The 24273-nt window shown below is 40.3% G+C and overlaps 2 protein-coding genes across 6 annotated transcripts in view; one reads left to right on the forward strand and one right to left on the reverse strand.

Annotated features, from left to right (window-relative positions):
• Window positions 1–3082: 3082 nt before the first annotated feature.
• On the forward strand, window positions 3083–16434 carry NR2E3 (nuclear receptor subfamily 2 group E member 3). Its single transcript, XM_069980850.1, has 8 exons — window positions 3083–4368; window positions 5113–5263; window positions 6975–7078; window positions 7185–7433; window positions 8523–8704; window positions 9591–9831; window positions 14539–14644; window positions 15522–16434. Exons 1-8 carry the CDS (start codon window positions 4314–4316, stop codon window positions 15652–15654), a joined length of 1221 nt encoding a protein of 406 aa, XP_069836951.1. The 5' UTR covers window positions 3083–4313; the 3' UTR covers window positions 15655–16434.
• A 4209-nt stretch (window positions 16435–20643) lies between these two features.
• MYO9A (myosin IXA) overlaps window positions 20644–24273 on the reverse strand; it is a 96450-nt gene continuing 92820 nt past the window's right edge. For all 5 annotated transcript variants that reach the window (XM_069980893.1, XM_069980901.1, XM_069980863.1 and 2 more), the window contains 3 exons: window positions 22995–23182; window positions 22226–22368; window positions 20644–21965 (listed from right to left, as the gene is read on the reverse strand). In XM_069980893.1, the coding sequence (XP_069836994.1) occupies window positions 21556–21965; window positions 22226–22368; window positions 22995–23182 (741 nt within the window). In that variant the 3' untranslated portion in view covers window positions 20644–21555. The remainder of the gene's footprint in view (window positions 21966–22225; window positions 22369–22994; window positions 23183–24273) is intronic.

The raw sequence follows: 24273 nt of genomic DNA on the forward strand, positions 1-24273 counted from the left end.
AGACAAAGTAAACTTAGTTATAAACCGTAAACAAGTATACAAGTGGACATGCCCTTTAAGTTTTTCTTCTAATAAAATATATAAACAATATGCATACACACAAACAATATATAAAAGCTTCTAGTTTATATTATGGAAAATCTAAGCTGCAACTCTACACTGATCTCATGTTATTAAGCAAGAGAGGTATAGTGGAGCAAATGATCTTGACTTATCCAATTTATCCTTTCAGTCTATAGGGCTTTACAATTAGTGGCGTAGGGAGGGGGTGGCCTGTGCTGTTGTTGCTCATACAGTAATTGCTTGCGTCTCACTTTAATGCAATGTATAAACGTATTAGCACAGGATTATGTGATTTACAGTATGTGTTGGCTCTGAACGTGCTCTTGTTTTGATCCCTCCACTGAAGGGATAAGGGATTGTAGTAGAAACTGATTTTGTACTTCTATACCAATAAGGGTTTATTTTATTTTACTATTCATTTACTTCTACTGCTTATTGGATATACATATTTCACGTGTCCATTTTCACCAATGTGTATTGTATTGTTTTTCTTGCAAAAGTAATGTTACAGTAATAGTGAAGCATTCTTACTATTAGAGATGAGCGAATCTTTCGGACTTTTCGGCAGCGCAACTATCGGGAGCGCAGCTATGCGGCCAGGATCACAGGCATGATGAAAGAGCGCAGATGCCGTCGGACCAAAAGTCCGACGGTCCGCTCATCACTACTTACTATTAATAATAGACCCAAAGTAATTATTGTGAAACAAAAAAAAACAGCAGGTATGTTACGGTGCTGTGATGTCAAGTGACAGTAATTGTTTACAAGGTTATTCAATGGGCTTTCTCACTATATATACTACTTGGTGCATTCCCTGAAGGGCACTTAGCATGGGCATAGTCTATAAGCGTTGTTGTCGTGTGATTATGTCACGGTAACCACATGGACAACATCTAACTAGAAACAATACTTCGGGACTCTGTACTCAACTACGGGCCTCTATGCCAACCTATATGATTGCTGTTACTGCTTTTATGTTATTTGGTTACTTTACAGCATATTATACAAGGCTCTAAAATAAATTTCAATAAAATAAAAGAATAATGTCAATAAAACATAAGTTTAAAATCAAAATGTAGTGTAATTGTAGTTTCTGCCCCATGATGGGGTGGATTGTGGGGCTTTAGACACTATAGATTTGTGTGGACACTTATAATTTCTCATCATAGTACATTTCTCTCTGGCAACTAACTGGCATTGTGTGGGCACTGAATGGTTACATGTTAGTGACATATATAAGTAGTTTTTATGTGGGTACTGCCTGATACTGATTGAAAAGGGGTCACACTCTAGGCTTTCATTAGTCTGTGTTGCCTTCATTGCCATTGTATACAGTTAATGGGTGCTTTATGGCTCAATCTGGGCAAACATTCAGTATCTACCTGATGTGTTCACACTGAGTAAAACAGGCGGAATTTCATGACCAATTTTGACTGGCATGTGTGTGTTTTGGGGTTGTTGTGCACACCCCACCTGACAAACTTCTGCATAACTGCCATCAGCTTTGGTGCATAGAGAAGCTAGGTTGAAAGCTAACAATAGGATATGATAGATTATGCTCTGCAACACATTACCAATGTTATCAAATAAAAAATGAGACACATAATAATAATAATAATATTTATTTGTATAGCGCCAACAGATTCTGCAGTGCTTATTTAAATATATAAATACATTACAGGTTATATATTAAGTTATACAATGAATAAATTAAAATACCAAATTAGTGACCTGCTCTCAAGAGCGTACAGACTAGGATGACTGGGAGTAACACGAGAGGCAACAAGGGCTTTATTTGTCAATGTTCCAGTCATTGTACATGGAATCTCTAAGTGCCTATAGGTGACTGGGCAAGCCAGTCACAAGCAATTTTCTAAGCTCAGATAACAAGGACAGTGTACCTAGCACCAAAGAAGTTATAGAGAGGGGATAGCAAAGGGAGACGAGATTACGAAATGTTATAAGCACGCCTGAAGAGATGGGTCTTCAGGGCGCGCTTGAAACTGGGGATGTTGGAAATAAGGCTGAGGTCTTTGGGTAAAGAGTTCCAGAGAACTGGTGCAGCACGAGAGAAGTCTTAGAGGCGGGAATGAGAAGTTCTGATTAAAGAAGAGGTTAGTGTAAGGTCATTAGTAGAACGCAGAGCACGGGAAGGATGATAGGTGGAGATGAGGAAGGAGATGTATGGAGGGGCAGAGTTGTGGAGAGCTTTATGGGTGAGGGTGAGGGTGACACATAGAAGCTGCTACAATCCTTAACCTTCAAATTGCTGTTATTAAATATTGTATGGCATATAATAGCCTTTGATACCAAGGCTTTCTCCAGGGAGATTACATAGAGATAAACCCAATTTATAGAGAGGTCACCCAAGGCCGACAAGACCCTCAGTCACTATGCCCTTCCTATAAATCCACCATCTGCCACTTGATTCCTGAGCTTTGGGTACATTTGTAAGTTAATTGTCTTGTGTATTTTCTGCTTGCTCTATAATTTCTAGATAAATGGATTATTGAGGGATTTTTACTAATTACCAGTCTTTTGTCTGACTTCACAGCTGCTGCTTTTTTGAATGGAATCATTAAAAAAAACTAAATGCTATAAAACATTATACCATTTATTTACCAAGTACTAGAGGTTCCAACTTAAAATTTAAATGTGATAATTCATAACTTAATATTATAATATAGAACAGTACTTGTTTTTGACTATTTATTTCTAATGATGAGCGAATCTACAGTAGGAACAAAGTGAAGGGCTATCTGCATTCTGCTTATCAGGCTGCCGGCTTTAAAGTTTGCTCCGCTCCGTGCTTCTCCTCCCTGGGTGCTGGGAAAAGATGGATCCAGTCCTGGTACACTGGGAGAAGTTTTCCAGGACTGGATCCATCTTTTCCCAGCACCTGGGGAGGAGCGTCAGGGAGCGGAGCAGACTTCAAAGTCGGCAGCCTGATGAGCAGAATGCAGATAGCCCTTTGCTCCGTTCCTACTGTAGATTCACTCATCTCTATTTATTTCTATTCCCAAGTCTTCCCTTTGGTAACGGTAAAAAGTATACAGCTGAATGGGGAAGTGTGGATCTGTCTTGAGTCTTTCAAAGAAACAAGCACCACGGGCTAAAATAGATCAATGAAAAGAGAAGGTGGTGTAGGCTAAGGACAGCATTTGGACAGTTTGTTAAAAAACTGTTTTCCAAGAGCCCTGCTGGATGAACTGGAGGTCATACCCAGTAGCCGTACAATGTAGATGGGTCACTCCTGTGTTGGTTTTAAGTTTTAAAATATTTTTTTCTAAAGAGGAAAATAAAGTAGTCATATTATAATAAATTATTTAAAGTAAAAAAAAGACTTGAAGTGCAATTATGTGTTATTTAAGTAAACAGCGAATTGCCTAGCTAGTACAATGTGCGTGTGTAGCAAGACTAGCTTGTTGCTGCTCTCCTAGCTCTGTGTCTATGAGACCAGGACCAAATGTACAAAATGAGTTTGTCCTGGTCACAGGACACAGAGCCGCAAGACAGCGCCCTAAGTGCATAGGTCCTCTGGCCCCTTCGTGTGATCGGTGGAGGTCTTAACACTCTATGACATATGAGACGTTTTTTTTAAATGATGGGTACGGATTAACTTTGAAAACCTCCAGGGTAAGAAGAAAGTATTATGGTTGTTTATTCAATAAGCTTAATATTATTGATTGTATCATCATGGAACAAAAAGAGAGTCTAGAAAACGTTGCCTTAATGTGGAACCACAACCATAAAAACCCAAAGTGCCATCTGCAAACATGCAAAATATTTCCCTGTATCACTGACATCTATAATATTGAAACTTTGGGAATAAAGTCTCAATATCCAAGAGACAGATTGGACAGTTCATAGAGGTAGAGATGACGGCTCCACCTTCTCTTAGATGGTAAAGATTAAGAGGATGACAAGAGGCATCTGCTTACACAGCGTTAAGAGCTAATCTCCAGGCCCTAAGAAAACTCCTGAAGAGAGGCAAGGAACATGAGTAAGATAAACCTCTCCATCCGTATTACATCTATGCTATAGAATCATCTCATTCTTCATCTACATCTTGGATCTTGTGTTTCATGACAAATGCAGGGGATGAGTTGTTCCATACAATATACTGCTTAAAACCAAAAGGGAACTCAAAAGTCAGTGTCGCTCTGTTCACACCTTTGGAGCTTGAAAGGAGCTTACAACCCAATAAGACGAGAATCATCTAAGGAACTATTCTAGAAAGTTAAGGTGAAATGAGTTCACCCACAGGCTCGGTGCTTAGTACCAGTGCAGAAGACAGTCAGTCAGGTAAGAATATATGACTTTTCTATACTTTATACCATTTGCTTTTCCTAAAGCACAATATGTTACTACATTTAAACCTTCTAAACCACAGTAAACAGTATCACTTATTTCACATCTCAATAGTTGTATTACCACATCTGGTCAAATAGAAATGTTTAGAAGTCAACTTCTGCATAGATGCATGCTGTGTATCTTTCTGCAGCATAGTCGAATGATTGCATATATATGTCATTAATAATATTATATTTATTATGGTCCTTGTCAGGAAATAGATTTTTTTAAAGTATATTGACACAACACATTTGTTACAAAAATTTATGGGAATGTTAGAATTATCTTAACATGTACCTGTAGTGTTAACATACTGTCTGGTCTGCAGATCGGAAGTTTGGCCATAAAAAGTCACAGGTTCACACTGATCAGCACAGTGGGTTTCAAGTATGAGTTAAATTAATTAGAAGTAGACCTAAGCATTGAACTGTCCAGTGTGTACCTACATCCCTTACTTTCCGATCTGAGTATAGGGCAGGTACACATAATGTAACCCCCATTCAAACGAATGGGTATGGCTATTATTTACATAAATGTGAACACACCCTTTGAAATGTATGCTACATTATGTTCTTTAAAATGTTACTTGTAGTGCCTATGACTATGTTAAGCTTTATTTTAAAAGTGTACTTATGCCAAGCTTTTATATGTTTGTTTGTTCTGTCTAGATTTCCCAATTCTACTTCTTTCTTGCAGTTCCTAGTCCTGCACCAGGACCTGCACCCAGCCCAGCACTACTGTGCAGAGTATGTGGGGACAGCAGCAGTGGAAAACACTACGGCATTTTTGCTTGCAATGGTTGCAGTGGATTCTTCAAAAGAAGTGTCCGCCGAAAACTTATCTACCGGTAGGTTACAGCCACAGTTTATTTATTTAGATCACTGGTAACCAATTGGTACACCTTATGCTGCGTTTACACAGGACGATTATCGTGCGAATTTGTGCGATAACGAAATCGTTCATTTTGATCTTACAACATGTTCTCAAATCGCCGTTCGTCGTTCGCAAAAAATTCGCAGATCGTTCCATGTACACAGTCGTTCGCCGATTTAACCAATGTGTGAGATAGGCTTAAGCAATCGCAAAACGATTGCAAAAATTTTTTTCGTACGATGTATCGTTCCCTCTAAACGCTGATCGTTATGAAAAAAAACGTTACTCCGACATCGTTATTTGTAGGATCGGGCCAATTATCGTTTCGTGTAAACGCTGCATTAGAGTGAGGATCCCTCTAGTCACTTTCAGCTGGCATCTAATAGGGAGCTGTAAAACTGCCTCCTTGTTGGTAAAAATTATACAGGGGACAGGCATGTCATAACCAGCAATATTATCTGTAACAGATCTTCTATAATCTGACAGGCATTGTGTAAGGAAGACATGGATATGGAGCAAGTGCAATAGGTAACTAGCTATTGCTGCAGATGGATAGTGGAAAGATGTGCAGCAACATTACATAATACTAAATTCTGCTCTTTCCTGTACTTTAGATCGTAGCTCCCTACTGATAATGTCTGTCTGGATATGCTTTCATTCGTAAAGGAACATTGAGTCTTTTTATAGACACAGGATTTGATTCATGCTGATTTTATAGGTGTCTATTAGGTTGCCTAATGCTGCACTTACACGGAACGATTATCGTGCAAATTCACACGATAGCGGTCGAATTCGAACGATAATCGTACGTGTAAACGCAGCGAACGATCAACGATTGATCTTGCAACAGGTTCGCCGATTTAACCAATGTGTGAGATAGGCTTTAAGCGATAGCAAAACGAATTTCCGTACGATATAGCGTACCGTCTAAACGCTGATCGTTATGAAAAAAAAACAGTAACTCCGACATTGTTAATCGTATGATCGGGCGAATTATTGTTTTGTGTAAACGTAGCATAAGTGTACAGTATATACAAGGCAGCACTCCAATCCATAAGATCTGGTGAAAAAAAATATTTGGAGTGGGCTGGAGTGCTGCCTCTCTATACACTGCTGTGGTCTTCAGCAGGTGAAGCATTGGACTGATAGGCCCCAATTACTATTGTGATTCCTATGTTGCTGCAATTTAGCTGTTTGCTTTAAGTTGGCTAGGCACGTTTCCTCTGTAGTTTTCTAAGAAGGCAATAGCTGATAACCAGTGGCTTCAACATGGAAAATAATAGGGCAGAAAATCTTGGGTTGTTTTACTAGCAAGTGATTTTCCTTTAGAGCCTAACGTTATTGGTGTATTAGGTCCATTGTGGCTATCTTCAGCTGACTACACTGCTGCAGCTATTTGATGGATGGGTCTTAGATATAATATTGACTACATATGTACTTATTTTCAAAAGTGTATTCAGGGACAACAATTGCCAAATAGATTAATGCCATATATAATTGGCTTTGTTAGGTTCTAATAGTCTGCATCATAGCAGACCATTATATCTTAAATATGTATTGTGGCTGTAGCCATTAACTGCTTTATTATATCACATTGAGCTATATGTAATCTCACAATTTAAGGTCTTAGCAGATAAAACAACTCTTGAATGGGTGACTATAGAATGACTTTCTGTATGTTCCAGATGTCAGGCGGGAACAGGGATGTGTCCAGTGGATAAAGCTCATAGAAATCAGTGCCAGGCTTGCCGGCTAAAGAAATGTCTTCAGACAGGCATGAATAAAGATGGTGAGTTCTCTGGAGATCTGCTGGTTAGTAAATAGCTATTACAGACTATCATTTGTCACTGCTCTTCTACTACCTTGTGACTATTCTATTTTGCTTTTATTTGTAGCAGTTCAAAATGAGCGCCAGCCTCGCAGCACAGCTCAGATTCGCTTGGACAGTATTGATCTGGACACAGAGAGCCGTTCTGAGCATTTAGCTACAACTCGAGAACCTCCTCCACCCTGTCCGCAAGCAAACAACTTAAGGACCCCTATTCCAAATTCAGTATCCGGGGGCTTGAGTCCACCCCACAATCACAGATTTATGGCCAGCCTGATGACAGCAGAAACGTGCGCCAAGCTTGAACCAGAAGAAGGTATTATTGTAAGAATGGATTATTAGTAGGAATGAGGTTTGGGGAATAACAGAAAGTAATGTTTTCAGCTGATGATGATGAGTGCATGCACCCAATACATAGGTTCGGGTTCGGATCGACTCAAGCATGCTCGAGGTTCGCTCATCTCTAATAAGGAACTATACTAGATTTTCTAACAGTGAACTATTGAATAATGCAATGTTGTCTCACCAAACAAACCAAGCATTAGTGAGCTCTTTATCTATACTTTATTTGTGTACACATTTACTTTATCAACATCTTTATAGAAAAGAATAACATTTGCTGAAACTACCAGACCCAGCACAACCCACATGTAACACGAAGGTCCAGACATACACTTAGTCCCAGTCCCAGTGTGCTTAGTCAGTAAGTCCACAGAAGACCAGCCTAATAGAAATGCATAGAAAACACAAAGCTGATGAACTCACCAGCATGCAAATCAATCGTCATTTATTGTAAACCACTCTGTTACATCAAAAAGAACGCAGCATGGAGTGACGGCCCAAGAGGACCTGCAAAATGGCCGTCACCCCATACTGCAATTGAAGTGATTAGGTGGTTTACACAATAAGGCTGGGTTCACACACAGTATATTTGAGGCTGTATTTGTGAGGCTGTATAGCAACCAAAACCAGGAGTGGATTGAAAACACAGAAAGGATCTGTTCACATAATGTTGTAATTGAGTGGATGGCTGTCATTTAATGGCAAATTTTTGCTGTTATTTTAAAACAACGACTGTTATATTGAAATAATGGCAGTTATTTACCGTTATATGACGGCCATCCACTCAATTTCAACATTGTGTGAACAGAGCCTTTCTGTGTTTTCAATCCACTCCTGGTTTTGGTTGCTATGAGGACCTGACTTGAGGACCAAATACAGCCTGAAATATACGTAGTGTGAACCCAGCCTTAACATTCATTGATTTGTATCCTGGTGAGTGCTGTCAGCTTTGTGTCCTCTATGATCTCACATTTGCTTTAGGTATGTTATATTAAGGCATCATGAACTGTTACATAGCCCTATGACATGCAAGCTTATTGCTCTCCCTTATTGTCTCCTCTAGCGGATGAGAATATTGATGTTACTAGTAATGAACCAGAACGTACACCTAGTGACTTTCAGATGTCTACATTCATCACATCCAGTCCAGAAGGGGTGTACGAAACCTCGGCTCGGCTTCTCTTCATGGCAGTCAAGTGGGCCAAAAATCTCCCAGTCTTTTCTAATCTCCCATTCAGAGATCAGGTAAGTCACAAGTGCACCTACTACAGCTATTGCCTCATTACACTACACCACGATAGATAGATAGATAGATAGATAGATAGATAGATAGATAGAAAAAATACTGTTAACAATATAGATGAAAACAAGGAGCATGAGCTTTACTAGTGGAGATTATGTATTCTTCCACAGTAGAGGTTTCATACAAACAATATTCATATGGAATGTTTATTATAACTCACAATAAAATACATTTCCATGTGGTAGAAGTCTAAGGGATAATATGAGCTTTTCACTGTTCATAGCAACCTTCACTTTTAATTCCTTTTATCTACTGAAAGTCAAAAAAAGAGGATAAATGTATTTTATGTGGGGGGGGGGGGGAAATGGTTTGTTGAAAAACTATAGGAATGAAGAAAAATTATAGAGAAATACATTCCTGCCCATTCTACCCCCCAGAACACCAGCAAGAATGGAATAGTGCCCTTACTTTCTCATTGACTTACCTGAACAGGAGTGAATGTTATATAGGATTGTGCCAGAAGTCCTGGGTGGGTTCCTGATTGACATCTTTCTCCCAATTATAATGCATAGAGCGAAAACTCTCAATTAGTAGCAGGTGGAGACCTAACTAACGTCTGGCTCATCTAGCACTTGGCTTGTTCTGTATTTGATAAGCTATGACTTTATTAAACCTACTCCATATTGACATATCTATACTTTTGCTGCCCTTAGAGCAGCATAAGCCCGGTGAGAGATTCCCTTTTAGCTTGGACTAGTATTTATTAGAATAAGTAGTAAAGAAATTTCCCATAACTAAAACACATGTGTATTAATAAGGAACAAAATGATTTGGTTAATTTATCCATTAAAAATAGCTTGTATAAAGTAATATATCTTATTTCTGCAGGTCATTCTGCTAGAGGAAGCATGGAGCGAGCTATTCTTGTTGTGTGCTATCCAATGGTCAATGCCTCTTGAGAGCTGTCCTTTGTTATCTGTGCCTGACCTCTCCTCCAATGTCCATGGGAAATCTGTTTCCTCCAGTGTAGACGTTCGAATCCTTCAAGAGACAATCAGTCGATTTAAATCACTCAATGTTGACCCAACAGAATTTGCTTGCATGAAAGCGGTGCTCCTCTTTAAGCCAGGTATTTTCTTATATACAAATATGTGGATAATATATTTCCTTGTCTCTAGTCATTTATACCATATTAAATAGATTTGTATAGTTGATTTAAGATATTGGATTTGCAGCTTTTGCAAAAAATAAGGGGAGCATTAACATAATTCTAAAGTTCCCTCTTGGGAGTTTTACAAAGAGTAAGGTGGGATTTATAAATTCTTTTGTGTAGCCTTTGGTAAACATTTGTCAAAATTGTTTTAATCAATACCTTATTTGTGCAAAAAATATGCAACTTTTCCTGCTCTTTGCGGATACATGTAAGAGCATTGTGCCGAAACTGACAATGTCGTGCACAAATGTGTGACTTTTTTTTGCATTTGTTTTCTGGTGAAAGCATTGCTCAATACCCCTTTAAGGGTTTAAAGGAGATCTGTTAACTGTAATTCAAATTACAAACTGCTAACACTGTTAGCCGCTCTGCCACTTTTTACTGGAGAATAAAAACATTTTTCTACTTTGTGGAATTTATGTGAAAGGTACCATCCATTTGTCTCCTTGACCTAACAGTGTCAGCAACTTGGAAAGTAAATGGAATCTGACAGCAGGGGCATAGCTAAAGGCTGATGGGCCCTGGTGCTAAATTTTAGCCCCCTTTCTTATCTGATGAGCGCAGTCAGAGGACAAAAAAAGTTATATCCAATGACTTTAAGGTGACACCCTCTAATGAACTGTCACTGCCTCCCCCTTATGTACTGTACCACCATCCCCTATAATTAATGGACTGTACTGTGTTATTCTCTAATGATTGTGTACCAATCTTTTACTCTCCAGCTAAAAAACTACAACTCTCATCATGAAATGCCAGCAGGACATGATGAGATTGTAGTGCCGCAGCCCGGAGAGACAGAAGACTGCAAAACTACAACTCCCATCATAAGCTGCCAGCAGGTCATGATAAGGTTGTAATTAGAGATGAGCGAACCGAGTTTGGGTTTGAGTCCATCCGAACCCGAACGATCAGCATTTGATTAGTGGCGGCTGCTGAACTTGGATAAAGCTCTAAGGTTGTCTGGAAAACATGGATACAGCCAATGACTATATCCATGATTTCCACATAGCCTTAGGGCTTTATCCAACTTCAGCAGCCACCGCTAATCAAATGCCGAAAGTTCGGGTTCGGATGGACTCAAGCATGCTCGAGGTTCGCTCATCTCTAGTTGTAATGCTTAAACCTGAAGAGCCACATGCTGCAAAACTACAACTCCCATCATGAACTGTCATCAGGGCATGATGGAGGTTGTAATTCTAGGTATAACCTACAAACACCATATACGCACATACTGTACATGCATACGCCATGTACATATTACCTGCACACATACTGTACTGCATACACATTCACATACATCAAATACACATACTGTATATGCATACACATTTACATACTGTACATCATATACACACATACTGTACAGGCATACACATACATCGTATACACACACTGTACATGCATACACATATACACAAATACTGACCATGCATACACATATACTGTACATACCAGTCCATAAAGAAACACATACAATACTTGTTTTCAAATGCTTAAATCTTCATTATTAGTCAATTCCAGCACATTCAAATGTACATTAGTAAATAACATCCATTTATATCACTCGTGCATATGACGCGGCTTTAGAGAACATCTACTCGTCCAAGTTGGGTCTCAGGCGTTGTTCAGAGGGAAGATGAAAGGTTCCATGATACATGTGCTACGTTTTAAGCCTTGACAAAGCAACCATTTGCTCTTGAAACGTTGCACATGTATCATGGAACCTTTCATCTCACCTCTATAAACAAGGCCTAATATGTAAAAGACCAAACTTGGACAAATAGATGTTCTCTGAAGCCGTGCAAAACTACAATTCCCATCACACCTAGACAGCCAAAAGCTAAGCTAAAGCTTTGGCTGTCCAGGGATGATGGGAATTGTAGTTTTGCAACAGCTGAAGGGTTTGAGTTGGACACCCCTCATACTGTACATGCATCATAAACACACAAACTATATGCATGTACATAATACATACATCATATACACTCATATTGTACATGCCTGCATACATCCATCCTTTACACACACAATACACATACCCTGCACATTACATACAGAAACACACTTTATACATATACACTTGCACACTGCATATTTACATCCACAATTCTCATACACAGACAGGCAGGCACACACAGACACAGCACACACACTTATCATGAGGAAACTCCAGGAGGTTGTCATCAGCTCCTTGCCCCCCTCCATCTTCCTCCTGGCGCTGCATGGTGTTCTTCAGCCACTTCCCCACCTCCTCTGCACCAACTGCAGAGTAGAGCAGGAAACAGTGATGGGGAGGGATCAGGACCCCAGACTGCAGCCTTAGGCAGCCTGGCTCAGTGCATTTCTCCCGAATCCTCTGCCATTATAACAGCTGGTTTGGGAGAACTGCAGAGAGGCAGGAAGTGGCAAGGGAGCCCAGCGGGCCCCCAGTAGCTAGGGGCCCAGTTGCCATTGCGACCACTGCGTCCCCTATAGCTACGCCACTGTCTGACAGATTCTCTTTAAGTCAGCGGCACACAGATTGCAGCCCTTCAGCTTTTGCAAAACTACAATGCAATTGTAGGGATGCAGGCTGTGCGTCACTGGTTTAAAGGGGTTGTCCAGCGAAAATCTTTTTCTTTCAAATCAACTGGTGTCACAAAGTTACATAGATTTGTAATTTACTTCTATTAAAAAAATCTCAAGTCTTCCCATACTTATCAGCTGCTGTATATTATGCAGGAAGTATTGTTTTTTTTTTTGTCTGACACAGGGCTCTCTGCTGACATCTCTGGCGAGACAGGAACTGTCCAGAGCAGGAGAGGTTTTCTATGGGGATCCATATAAAACGACTCCGAGTTCCTGTCTCGGCCAGATGATAAGTATGGGAAGATTTGAGATTTTTTTAATAGAAGTAAATTACAAATCTATATAACTTTCTGATATGTTGATTTAAAAGAAAAAGATTTTTGCTGGATAACCCCTTTAAGTACATGTGACATATTTAATGCAGAAGTGGATGCAAGTGGAAGTCAGTTCTGCATGTCAAGCAAACTGTTGTTGCAGCATGTCCATGGATTTCTGCGAGCGCCATTCAGATGAATAGAAAAATCACAGAAATGTCTGCAACAAATCTGCTGCAAGTGAACATAACTGTATTCTTAAATTAATTTACCATAACCTAAAGTATGTTAAAAGGAGTTAGAAATTAGGAAAATAAAGCTGCTTACTTCCAAAAACAGCACCGCACCTGTCCGCAGGTTGTGTGTGGTATTACAACTTGATTCCACTCACTTCAATAGAACTGAGCTTCAGCGGCACACCCAAACTGAGGACAAAAGTGGTGCTGGTTCTGAAAGAAAGTAGCCATGTTTTTCTTATCCTGGATGACCACTTTAAAGCAACTCTGTACCCACTTTGTGACCCCCCCCCCACCTACTTATACCTTCTTTTTGAAATTCATACTTTATTCGGGCTGTAGCCGTGCCAAAGAGGCGTGGCCTAGAGCGATCGTGCCCTAGGCCAGCGCGGCATGTGTGGTGTGGTTATCTATCTCCCCCTGCCTCCTGATCTGCCCTCTGTCCGGACGCACAGCATCAGAAGTCATTGCGCATGCGCAGCCTCCTGACCCCCCTGCGCGGCTGCAATGATGTAGCCGGGTCAGCGCCGCATGTCTGGTGTCCTTGCAATGCTGCCCCCACCCCGTGTTTGTGACGCTCCCTGCCTTTCCCTGCCCCTCCTGCGCCGCCTCATCCTCCCCCTTGCATACCATTGTGTCTCCCGATCCCTGATTTAGCTGGTCCTCTTCTCCGCACATTTGCCGTTGCGCTATGATCCCACGCATGCGCAGTGACGCTACCGACCTTGTGCATCACTGCGCGTGCGCGGAATCTTATTGCAACAGCACTTGTGCGGAAAGGAGGACCAGCTGATTTTGGGAGTGGGCGGCACAATGGTATGCGGGGGGGCGGCGCAGGAGGCAGGAGAGGCAAGAAAAGGCCGGGCGTGTCACAAACACTGGGCGGCGGCAGCATTGTGAGGACACCAGGGAGGCGGCGTGGACCCGGCTACGTCATTGCAGCCGTGTCGGGGGGGGGGGGGGGGGGGGTCAGGAGGCGGCGCATGCACAATGACTGCTGATACTGTGCGGCAGGACAGAGGGCGGATCAGGAGGCAGGGGGAGATGGATAACCACACAGGCGGCGCTGGCCTAGGGCACGATCGCTCTAGGCCACGCCTCTTTGGCACAGCTACAGCCCGAATAAAGTATGAATTTCAGCCTCTGGAAAGCGCCACCAGCATGGATAAACATACCAGGAAAAAGAACTTCTTATCAGCTTAAAGAAGGTATAAGTAGTTTGGGGGGGGGGGGGGGGGGGGGGGGGTCACAATGTGGGTACAGAGTCGCTTTAAAGGAACTATCAGCAAGTTAGAGTAGAAGTGCTCCTAAAGTGCTCTGGAGCAGCGTTTACCCCGACTAACAGTGTGGGACCAGCGCTCAGGAAGAAGTTAAGACAGACACTTGCCTCCTTAGCATCACATGTAACGCTCTTACTTTGTAGTTTAATATTTGTTATAATTTGCTAACTTTAACAAAAACTGTATGACAACATACAAATAACATCAAACATTTCTGCATTTTAGAAACAAGAGGCCTAAAAGACCCTGAACAAGTAGAAAACCTGCAAGATCAATCTCAGATGATGTTGGCTCAACATACAAGAAGCCATTATCCCACCCAACCTGTGAGGTAATGTCAACTAAAAAAGTTTATATCACTTGAATAAAGATGTTTTAAAATCAATATCTTACACTGTAGAAATAGTTCATAGTAGTAAGTACTGCCCAACTCCATTGTCTAGTCAACTTTGTGCATCTCCTAGCCATTAAAAGGGTAGTTCAGTAAAAAAAAACAACAACTTTCAAATCAACTGGTGCTATAAAGTGCCAGAAATTTGTAATTTACTTCTTTTAAAACATCTGAAGTCTTCCAGTACTTATCAGCTGCTTTATGTCCTGTAGGAAGTGGTGTATTCTTTCCAGTCTAATGGCCCTTTTACACGGAACGATTTATCGTTCGAATTTGCACAATAACGATCGAATTCGAACGATAATCGTACGTGTAAACGCAGCGAACGATCAAGCGACGAACGAGAAATCGTTCATTTTGATCTTTCAACATGTTCTCAAATCATCGTTGATCGTTCGCAAAAAATTCGCAGATCGTTCAGTGTAAACATTCTTTCAACGATTTTGCCTATGTGTGAGATAGGCTTAAGCGATCGCAAAACGATTTTTCCGTACAATGTATCGTTCTGTCTAAACGCTGATCGTTATAAAAAAAAACATCGTTCATTCAAAATAGTTAATCGTGCAATCGGGCGAATTATCACTCTGTGTAAAAGTACCATAACACAGTGCTCTCTGCTGCCACCTCTGTCCCTGACAGGAACTGTCCAGAGCCGCAGCAAATCCCCATAGAAAACCTCTCCTGCTCTCCAGACTGGAAAGAATACACCACTTCCTGCAGAACATACAGCAGCTGATCTACCCCTTAAATTCACTAGTTCCTAGGGAACTGATTTGCTGTAGTATGGCTATATAACTCTTAGTTTTTTCTTTGTCAGGTTTGGAAAACTACTTCTCCTTTCTCCATCTCTCCGATTTATCTCCTCTGAACGCATCGAGCTTCTGTTTTTCCACCGTACTATTGGGAATACCCCTATGGAAAAACTACTGTGTGACATGTTTAAGAATTAAATATAAGACCATATATTTGTTGGAGAATGAAGGGCTGCTAATGTATTAGTAAGCTAAAGGGCACTGCAGATCAGTGCCAGAAGGAAGAGCGTGTTAATGGTACCTGAGCAGGGCAATGAAACCCCAAGACACAGGCTGTATTACAATACTTTCTGAAGCCACACAAAGGCCATTTTGGAGAGAAGCTTAGAGTACACACAATATCAGATGACAAAAAAGTGCTATACTTCCTGTGCCACATTAAAGAAGAATGTAACTTGGGCATTCCTTATGACAGCTTAGTGATACTTGTAGTACTTCTGCCTATTCGCTGTTTAGTGCCCAACGCTACAGAGTGAATAGAGCTGGAACCCAATGAAATGAATAGGATCTGACCTGTGCTTCCTCAGCACCACCTATTCATTGTGTAGTGCAGGGCAGAAGACATCTGATCTGCAGGCGTTTCGGGTGTCAGCAACACACAAATCAGAAATTGATAGGCTATCCTGAGGATATTCCATCAATTATTTCAGCCAGGGAAAACAGTTTATACTATTTTGTGAAGTGACATGGTCCCTGATTTGTTTTGATTCTAGGGAAAGTGACTGCTATTAGTGCATAGGACTGAGATGATATTTGCTTCACTGTCCAAACCACATCCATACGTGTCTTATCTTACCTTATCTGTGAAATATTTATGTTCTTTAATATAATGTTAGGCTTGACCTTATATATTTATGTTTTACAGCTTGTATTAAAAAAATATAAATTTAATACATGAATCATCACAAATATGAATGGGAAATCAACAGCATGATATCAATCCTTTCATCACTAAAGAGTAAAAATCAGATGCAAATATTGTGTTGCTAAGCTACTCCCACAAAGATAAGCTAGACTTGTCATATTTATTAAATGGGGAGTATTATAAGTCTACATAGAGACTTTTGGTTTTTGCCTTTTTAAAAATTTTCACCCCGTAGGCATTGCATTTTATCGCATATGCTTCTAAACAGGGTTTGCCAGAAAAAAATGCATGAGCAAAATATTACAAATAAAAAGATGCCACGAAAAATACCTGTAAAAGGGTCATTAGGATGCTTGAAGTGCATGGCTCTTATACAAGAATTTCAAAATGCTGAAAAGAGGTGTTTGTTCAAAGGAGCCTAAACCAGTTTTATATACAAAAATACCAAAATATCGATGGCACTGAGAAGAGTGTTGGTGACAAAAATATTCAGCATAAGCATCATACTGTAGGGTTAAAGGGGTTATCCAGTGCTACAAAAACATGGCCACTTTTCCCCCTCTCGTCTCCAGTTCAGGTGTGGTTTGCAACTAAGCTCCATTTACTTCAATAGAACTGAGTTTGAAATCCCACTCAATTTGAAGACAAGAGAGGGGGGAAAAGTGGCCATGTTTTTATAGCGCTGGATAACCCCTTTAAGTGGTATAATTACATTTGTAAGCATGCTCCATGATGAGATCTGCTGAAATAAAAATAAGACATACACATTTTTGCTTCAGACAAAGGGATATTAATTTTGTCTCTCACTGGGACAAAGATCAGACATTTTTTGCCTCAGAAAATTGGGCCATTAAACGCATCAGCTCGCCTAAGGTTCCAGTGCGTCATAGGCTTGCTCATGGGTCACTGTAAAAACACACATTTATTGTAAGTGTACCTCCAATGCTTCCCTATGACATGTCATATTGAGGCCATCAAGGACATTTGACTTTCTCCACTGGAAAGCACTGAAGCCACCAAATGGACACAGTAATACCATACTCACAATCACCAGTGAGCCCTTGTATTAGATTGGTCATTGCTCCCAGACAAAGGCCTTGGTCAAAAGTGGGTCCTGGCACCAGAGGGTTTGGGAGCCACTGATTTATTACAATCCACACTTGGTTTCAAACTTGCAATAAAACTGCAAGTACACTGCACTGTTTAAGAATAACCTTATGTTTAAACTGTTTATACTGTACAAAGCCAGGTGAACCAATAAATCTCTTAGAGATTAGTCAAAATACAAAGGAAAAAAAACAACACCAAATTTGATTGAAATGTAGGCTCTATGAAACAAAGTAGTGTGGACATTTCAGTAATAACAACAAGGAGATACTATTCTGCATGGTAAGGTTTCCAGAAAGATCTATTACTGTACCAACCCGACAGACCAGTGGCTAAAAATACCTCAAACAGCATATGTTCACACATAGCATTTTTGCAGCAACTTCACTGAAATTCACACATTCAGCTTTTCAATTGCAATTAGTGAATACAAATCCAGGACTGAATAAGAAAAATAAAGTTGTCTCATGTTTTCCTTTTCAAATTTTATTTATGAACTGCTCCAGGATTTGCATTCAGTAATTAATAGAAATCTGACTTATGGTGGTTTACACAGAGAGATTCATCTGACAGATTAAAAGCCAAAAGCAAAGAATGGATTTGAAAAGAGGAGAAATCTCAGTCTTTCCTTTAGGACCTGTTCCCTGTTTATAATCTGTTCCTGGCTTTGGCTTCAATGATCTGTCAGATAAATATGTGTAAACACACCCTAAAAGGCTATTGATCAGCCAACAACATGCAGGCATTAAAAGGTATGTTATCAGCTGCTCACATTGCCCTGTGTAAATGGGAGAATGTGACCAACAATAATAAAGTTAAAGTGCTGCACAAATGATCACCTGCATGATAGCAGAGCTGTGGTTATATGTACATATGATAACGTTTAATTGCAGTACTGTCGTAGTACTTCAGCGTTTTCACTGGAAGGAGGCAGTACCGCAACAGTACTGCAAAGAAACTGCCATGTATAGTATGAACACAGCCTAAAAAGGCTCATTAAATGAGCTCCAATCAGTGAGATTAGCATTCATCAGACCTGATCAGTCTATATAATGGTGCGTTTACACGAAACGATTATCGTACAAATTTGCGCAATAACGATCGAATTCAAATGATAATCGTACGTGTAAACGCAGCGAACGATCATACGACGAACGATACATCGCGCATTTTGATCTTTCAACATGTCATCAAATTGTCGTTCGTTGTTCACAAAAAATTTGCAAACGGTTCCGTGTGAACAGTCGTTCGCCGATTTAATGTGTGAGATAGGCTTAAGCGTTCGCAAAACGATCGCACAACGAATTTTCCGTACGATATATCGTACCGTCTAAACGCTGCTCGTTATGAAAAAAAAACGCTACCTCGACATCGTTAATCGTACGATCGGGCCAATTATCGTTACGTGTAAACGCAGCATAAAAGGGCCTTATTGAGCCTTAACACAGAGAAATTTATATGACAGATTTTTTTTAAAGCCAAAGACAGGAATAGATTTGAGAAGAGGAGAAATCTAAGGGTACTATTACACCAAGCAATTTTCCGACGACTAACGATTAACGATAAACGATCTTAAACGACCGCTAAGGCAAACGACCCAAATCGTTCACCCAAGTACACGAAACGATGATAGTTATTTATGATCGTTCTTGCGGTCGTTTAGTCGTCGCTATTGTGTACGTTTCAGCTGTGAATTCTTATTCCACCGAACGATGAGCGAACGATCAAACGATAAAAATAGGTCCGGATCCTATTAAACGATCAACGATTTCTCGTTGGTCGTTTAATCGTTGCCTGCTATTACACGAAATGATTATCGTTCAAATCCGAACGATTTAACGATTTTTCGAACGATAATCGTTCCGTGTAATACCACCCTAAGTCTTTCCTTTATGACCTGTTTTCTGTTTATAGTCTGTTCCTGGCTTTGGCTTCAATGATCAAGCAGATAAATCTCTGTGTGTAAACACATCATAGGACCACATTGTAGCTGGTTTCGCGCATGGCAGTTTTAAAAAAACTGCCATGTATGAAACCAGCATAGCGTAAATATGGAAACAGAGCCTTGAAGGGTTTTTCTGGCATTTTACAAAAATTTCAATCTCTGCTCTGTCCTTTCAAACCTAACCCTCTAAGTGTGCAAATTCTGCGCCAAGCACCTCGGAAGCAAGCAGACAACAGGAGCATCACAGGGAAAGGAAGGAGACGTATGGGAGCAGTGGAATAACAGAAGGGTAGGCAAGTATAGCTTCTTTTTCTATTTTTTAAAGATCTCCTGCAATATATGCATTTTTGTAAAACATTGGAATACCCCTTTAGCACCTTAAAAATACCACAAGTATCCAAACACCCTTGATTCCTTAAAAATGGTACACATTTTCCATATTTACCTGGGATATGACAACCTACAAGCTTAAAAGGGGTTAAAAAACATAGTTGTTTTCTTTCAGAAACAGTACTACTCCTTTCCTCAGTTTGTGTGTGGTATTTCAGCTCAGTTCCGCTAAAGAGAATGGAACAGAGTTGTAATAGTACACACAGCCTGAGCACAAGTGTGACATATTCTGGAAGAAAGCAGCCATGTTTTTTTTATTTTTAAGGCTAGGTCCACACTGCATCAGAGGCTCTGCACTGACAAACAAAGCCGAACAGACACATTTGCTTTAATAGGTTATGTCAGGTTTTCCACTCATGTTCATCATTAAAGGGGTTGTCCAGCGCTACAAAAAACATGGCCACTTTCCCCCCTACTGTTGTCTCCAGTTCAGGTGCAGTTTGCAGTTAAGCTCCATTTACTTCAATGGAACTGAGTTTCACAACCCCACCCAAACTGGAGACAACAGTAGGGGGAAAGTGGCCATGTTTTTGTGACGCTGGACAACCCCTTTAAGTCTGATGCTGCATGCAGCATTTTCTTTGTCCACTAATTTATAAATGGACACTAATAACTTCTGACATGTCATCAGACATGTCAAATTTATTGATCACAGCAGGTCAAAAGATCAAAAGATATAGCCGCGGGGATATCATGGCACCACGATAGACTCCCTGGCTGGCTACCTATTCTGTCAATATTTTCTCATAGGTTTACATTGACTAATATTGACGCAATAAGCATGCTGTGCCTAGCAATAATACTACTTCAAGACTTGACATTCTGCAGCTTTTGTTCTTTTAATAAGCTCTGGGTTTGTTTGCGATGTAATGGATCTTACAGCCGGAAATTTACACAGATTGTACTGAATACATATAATAGCACAGTCTCCCATTGCACATTGCACCCAGTGGCATCTCCCAGATGCAGGGCAATTACATTCAGTATGGAAGTGTCTGCCCTTTATAAGGCTCCGCAGGCTTATGTTGTAGTAAAATCTGCAGCCAGAAGGGTTACACGCAGAGGAAGCTGCCCAGTCTTTGTTGCACATAAATCCTCTTCTGCATAAAAGAAGGCTTCCCTTGGAATACAGCAGAACTCCAAGCAGAGTTTCCACTTTCTGGAACTATCTTCTCTCAATCCCATACGCTGTGGATCCCACAAAACAAATGGAATGTACTCACTTGAGACAGACATAAGTATGTTTTTTTTTCTTTTTGCTGCTGTCAGTGTGGGCTCTGACCAATGTCTCTGGAGTGCAGATGATAAGGACAAAAAGAATAAGGGGGTGATGTACCCCACAAACAAGTTGAGCCATGCAGATCAGGAGGCATCAACCTTACAAAGCTTTGTGTAACCACAGTGCAGATGCTGCTTTAAATTAAAGGGAATGGTTTATTTATATTGGGCTTAGAAACCACAAATAAAATTAATAATATTAATATAATAATATTTATAATAAAAGCCTCTCTTTCTGTTGAGATCAGTTTATGTTGATAAAGGGAGTGTTAAACAGTTCTGTATGGGCTTGCTGGGTAAGGCTTTTGTTAAACATGGCCTGGCTGGTCCTTGGTATGTATTGGCAGCGCATGCCAAATGGTGGCTCCTGGTTACACAATGAGGCACCAGGATAAAGCTATGTGGGAGGGCACAGCTCTTGGCAAGAATGAACAAAGGAAATAATATACCTTTTTCAAACCATAAATTCATTGCTCCCAAACAAGACAACAGATTGCGAGCTGCCATCTGAACCCAGAATCCTTTGCTCCCCACTTTCTGGAGGATCCCTTGGTTTCTGGGGAGATTGTTTGACATTCTTTAATTTTTGGCGTCCTTTCTCTGGATTAAAAGTCCCACGGCTTGTAAAATGTACAGTGGCCCCAGAGTCCTGAGCGTCTGCTGGAGGGGGTTCTCGGTAAAAGGGGGATTTGGAGTGTAAATGGAACCTCTTTCTTCCTAGGTGGGGTAAGCAAGATGAAGCAGTGGGAGAAGAAAGGTTGCGGTCCCCACTATCTGTGCTGTCATTTTCTCTCTTGGCAGATCTCCGTACTCTTGTCGCCTCTGTCCTTGGACCTCGCATGGAACTCAGGACTAGTGCTCTTTCTGCAGGAAGTAAAACATAAAAATTACTCATTAAGCAAAACACACAAATACATCACAACCCAAGATGTGGAGGATAACAATACTAGTCTAGTGATATAAAAGCACATTAGAGACACACATTGATGGCATATAGCTAGCATATGCCCAGTGATGAGAGAATTGATCCTCTTGATTCACCATCAGTCACAATCTAGCCACTGGTCAGATTGATATATTGGGTATGTGTGTTAATCATGTCAAATCAATGAAGAGATAACTACCTGCTCTGATGGATGCTGCCCCTTCAGACTCACAGTTCAGGTTTTCTGAGCTGTCTGCAGTTCCAAGAGATGCTTCAGACTCCAAGGTCTCATCATCTGAAGCTCGTGGCTCTAAAGCGAGCATTTCATAAGCAAGTTCCTCCCTATTGAATGAAAAAGAGAAGCATGTAGAAGGATTAAAGGAAACAAACATTCTCATGAGACATGTAACCAGGACAGGATTACAATAAAACCCTACTTTACTCTTGGGATTTACTAATGTTTTTGTATAACACTATATCTATCAAATTGATAGTGTGTGACTCTAGACAGTTTAATATGCTAACATGATCTGCCCCATTACATCACTTATGATGTGCATTTACTCTGTGTGGGCTATTAGCAGTTGTTCTCTGCTGAGCTGCCAGGTATGGAGCAGGCAGGGCCCCCGAACCTGCTCCATACACCTCTAATGGCCCCATGGTATACTGGTATGCCATGGTTGCCTAAGGGGTTAAAATACAACAATGTCGCTAAACCAGAAATTGTTACAGCCAGAGAAAGGACTGTGCAGCTTGAAGTCACGTTTGTGAAAGCTGCTTCCCCAACTGTGCCTCACCAACAACTAGGGGCGCCTCACAGTTTAAGAAGCATATAGCACCATAGACAACTATAATTCAATAAAAACCCATCCAAATATTAATACATTTACACCATCCTCTAAAGAGTATTGATTAAATGTCTTGCATCACATCAGCTGCAAAACTTCATATTGTTATTCACCACTCACTTCTCCTTCTGTAGTGTTTCTATCTGCTGGGCTAGTACTCGTTCTTCTTGTTGCATGGCTGCTTCTTTCTGCTCTGTAGACTCATCTTCAGAAGGAATAGTGGATAAGCCATGGTCACCAGCTGCATCTGGAACAGGGGAACGCCCTGAAATAACAGGGCTCAGATTGGAGCGAAGCCTTCCTTTCCCCTGAATAAAGAGTAATGCATAGGGTAACCTGCTACTTGTCATATTAAGAAAATGAATATAAGGCATCTCTTTTCTTTTAGATACAACAACAAGATAGGTTAAAGAATGAATGTTCCTACACTTCCCTCTGAACCAAGAATCCCTTTATCTCTATACATTTAAGAAAAAAGCTAATAAACCTCAACAGTACAGTGTAAATGTGGTGTGAATAAAGTAAGTATAATGGCAAAATCTGATATACACAAGGTGATTCAAGACTATACACATTCATAATTTGGTTAATCCTCCAACCTGTGGTCACATGGTTTTCTGCCCAACATGAAAATAACTTACATTTTAGATTTTAATTCCATAAATCTAATTTCCTGTAGTTCTAGCTCAAGCCATCAGGTTTGTTCTACTCTACCTGAATAGGTGTTAAATAGAATAAAATGCTGGAAAATGTAAAAGAGTAAGAAAAAAATAAATAAATAAAAAAGGCTGACGGGCTCCAGAGAACGAGTGCCAATCCCTGTGATCAGCGCTCGCTTGCCAAGCCTTTAGGTGGCTTTAGCCTTTAATCGGGCAGCCCGCACAAACACTCCCTTGACTGCTTGTGTGGCCATGTAAACAATCAATAAAAATTGTTTAAAAAAAACAACTAAAGAAATCTTTCTCAATTACTAACAACTTTTTCAACGTGCTGCCTCTATTCTGTACTTTGACCGACTCTTTCATTGTAATTTTACTTCTGTCAAGACCCAAACTATAAAACTGTATTTTTATGTAATCTGTACAGTGATTGCTATATAAAAAAATAACTAAAAAGAAGGAATCCATAAATCACATGTATTCTAAACCGGAACCAATTAAACTGCCCACTTATTCTGCAAGAAACAACCCTCAGGGGCATTTTATAATGTTTTACCTTTTCACTCTTCTATAAAATCAGGGATGCAAAAATGTGGTATGAACAGGGCCTAACTAAGTTCTTACCTTTCTCAGTATAGTAACAGCTTTTCCTTTTTTCCTAATGTAATGCAGTGTGGACTTCCTCACCATTAAGTACTTGTAGACAATGCAGACTACTGTAAGCATCCCATACATCCCCA

The sequence above is a fragment of the Dendropsophus ebraccatus genome, chromosome 1, assembly GCF_027789765.1.
Source record: "Dendropsophus ebraccatus isolate aDenEbr1 chromosome 1, aDenEbr1.pat, whole genome shotgun sequence".
NCBI lineage: Eukaryota > Metazoa > Chordata > Amphibia > Anura > Hylidae > Dendropsophus > Dendropsophus ebraccatus.